Source organism: Eimeria mitis, genomic scaffold, assembly GCF_000499745.2.
Source record: "Eimeria mitis Houghton genomic scaffold, Emh_scaff5043, whole genome shotgun sequence".
NCBI classification, from domain to species: Eukaryota; Apicomplexa; class Conoidasida; order Eucoccidiorida; family Eimeriidae; genus Eimeria; species Eimeria mitis.
In genome coordinates, this window is record NW_013573339.1 from 2,883 (window position 1) to 3,258 (window position 376).

At 60.6% G+C, this 376-nt stretch overlaps 1 protein-coding gene across 1 annotated transcript in view; it reads left to right on the forward strand.

The window, feature by feature from the left end:
• Nucleotides 1-376, forward strand: part of EMH_0079390 (uncharacterized protein) — a gene marked incomplete at both ends in the record, with an annotated part of 2,072 nt that overhangs the window by 1,441 nt on the left and 255 nt on the right. Inside the window, one exon of the mRNA XM_013500128.1 lies at nucleotides 70-374. Within this exon, the coding sequence (XP_013355582.1) occupies nucleotides 70-374 (305 nt within the window). The remainder of the gene's footprint in view (nucleotides 1-69; nucleotides 375-376) is intronic.

Below are 376 nucleotides of genomic sequence, written 5' to 3' on the forward strand. Positions count from 1 at the left end.
TTGCTGCTGCTGCTGCATCTACAACCCACCACCCAATGCATGCGCACGGGGACGCGGCTGCTGCTCCAGCACACACAACGGGGCTGCAGCAGCAGCAGCAGCAGCAGCAGCAACTGCAGCAACAACAACAACGACACCTGAAGCGGCAGCAGGAGTACATGTAGCAGCAGCAGCACCTGGAGCAGCAGCAGCAACAGCAGCAGCAGCAGCAGCAACTGCAGCAGCAGCAGCAGCAGCAACTCCTTATCAAGAGGGTTGCAGCAACAAGCGGGAGGATGACTGTGGATGGGCTGACGGCGCGGAAGCAGCAGCAGCAGCAACAGCAGCAGCACCTGCAGCAGCAACAGCAGCAGGAGCAGGAGCATCAACAGCAGCA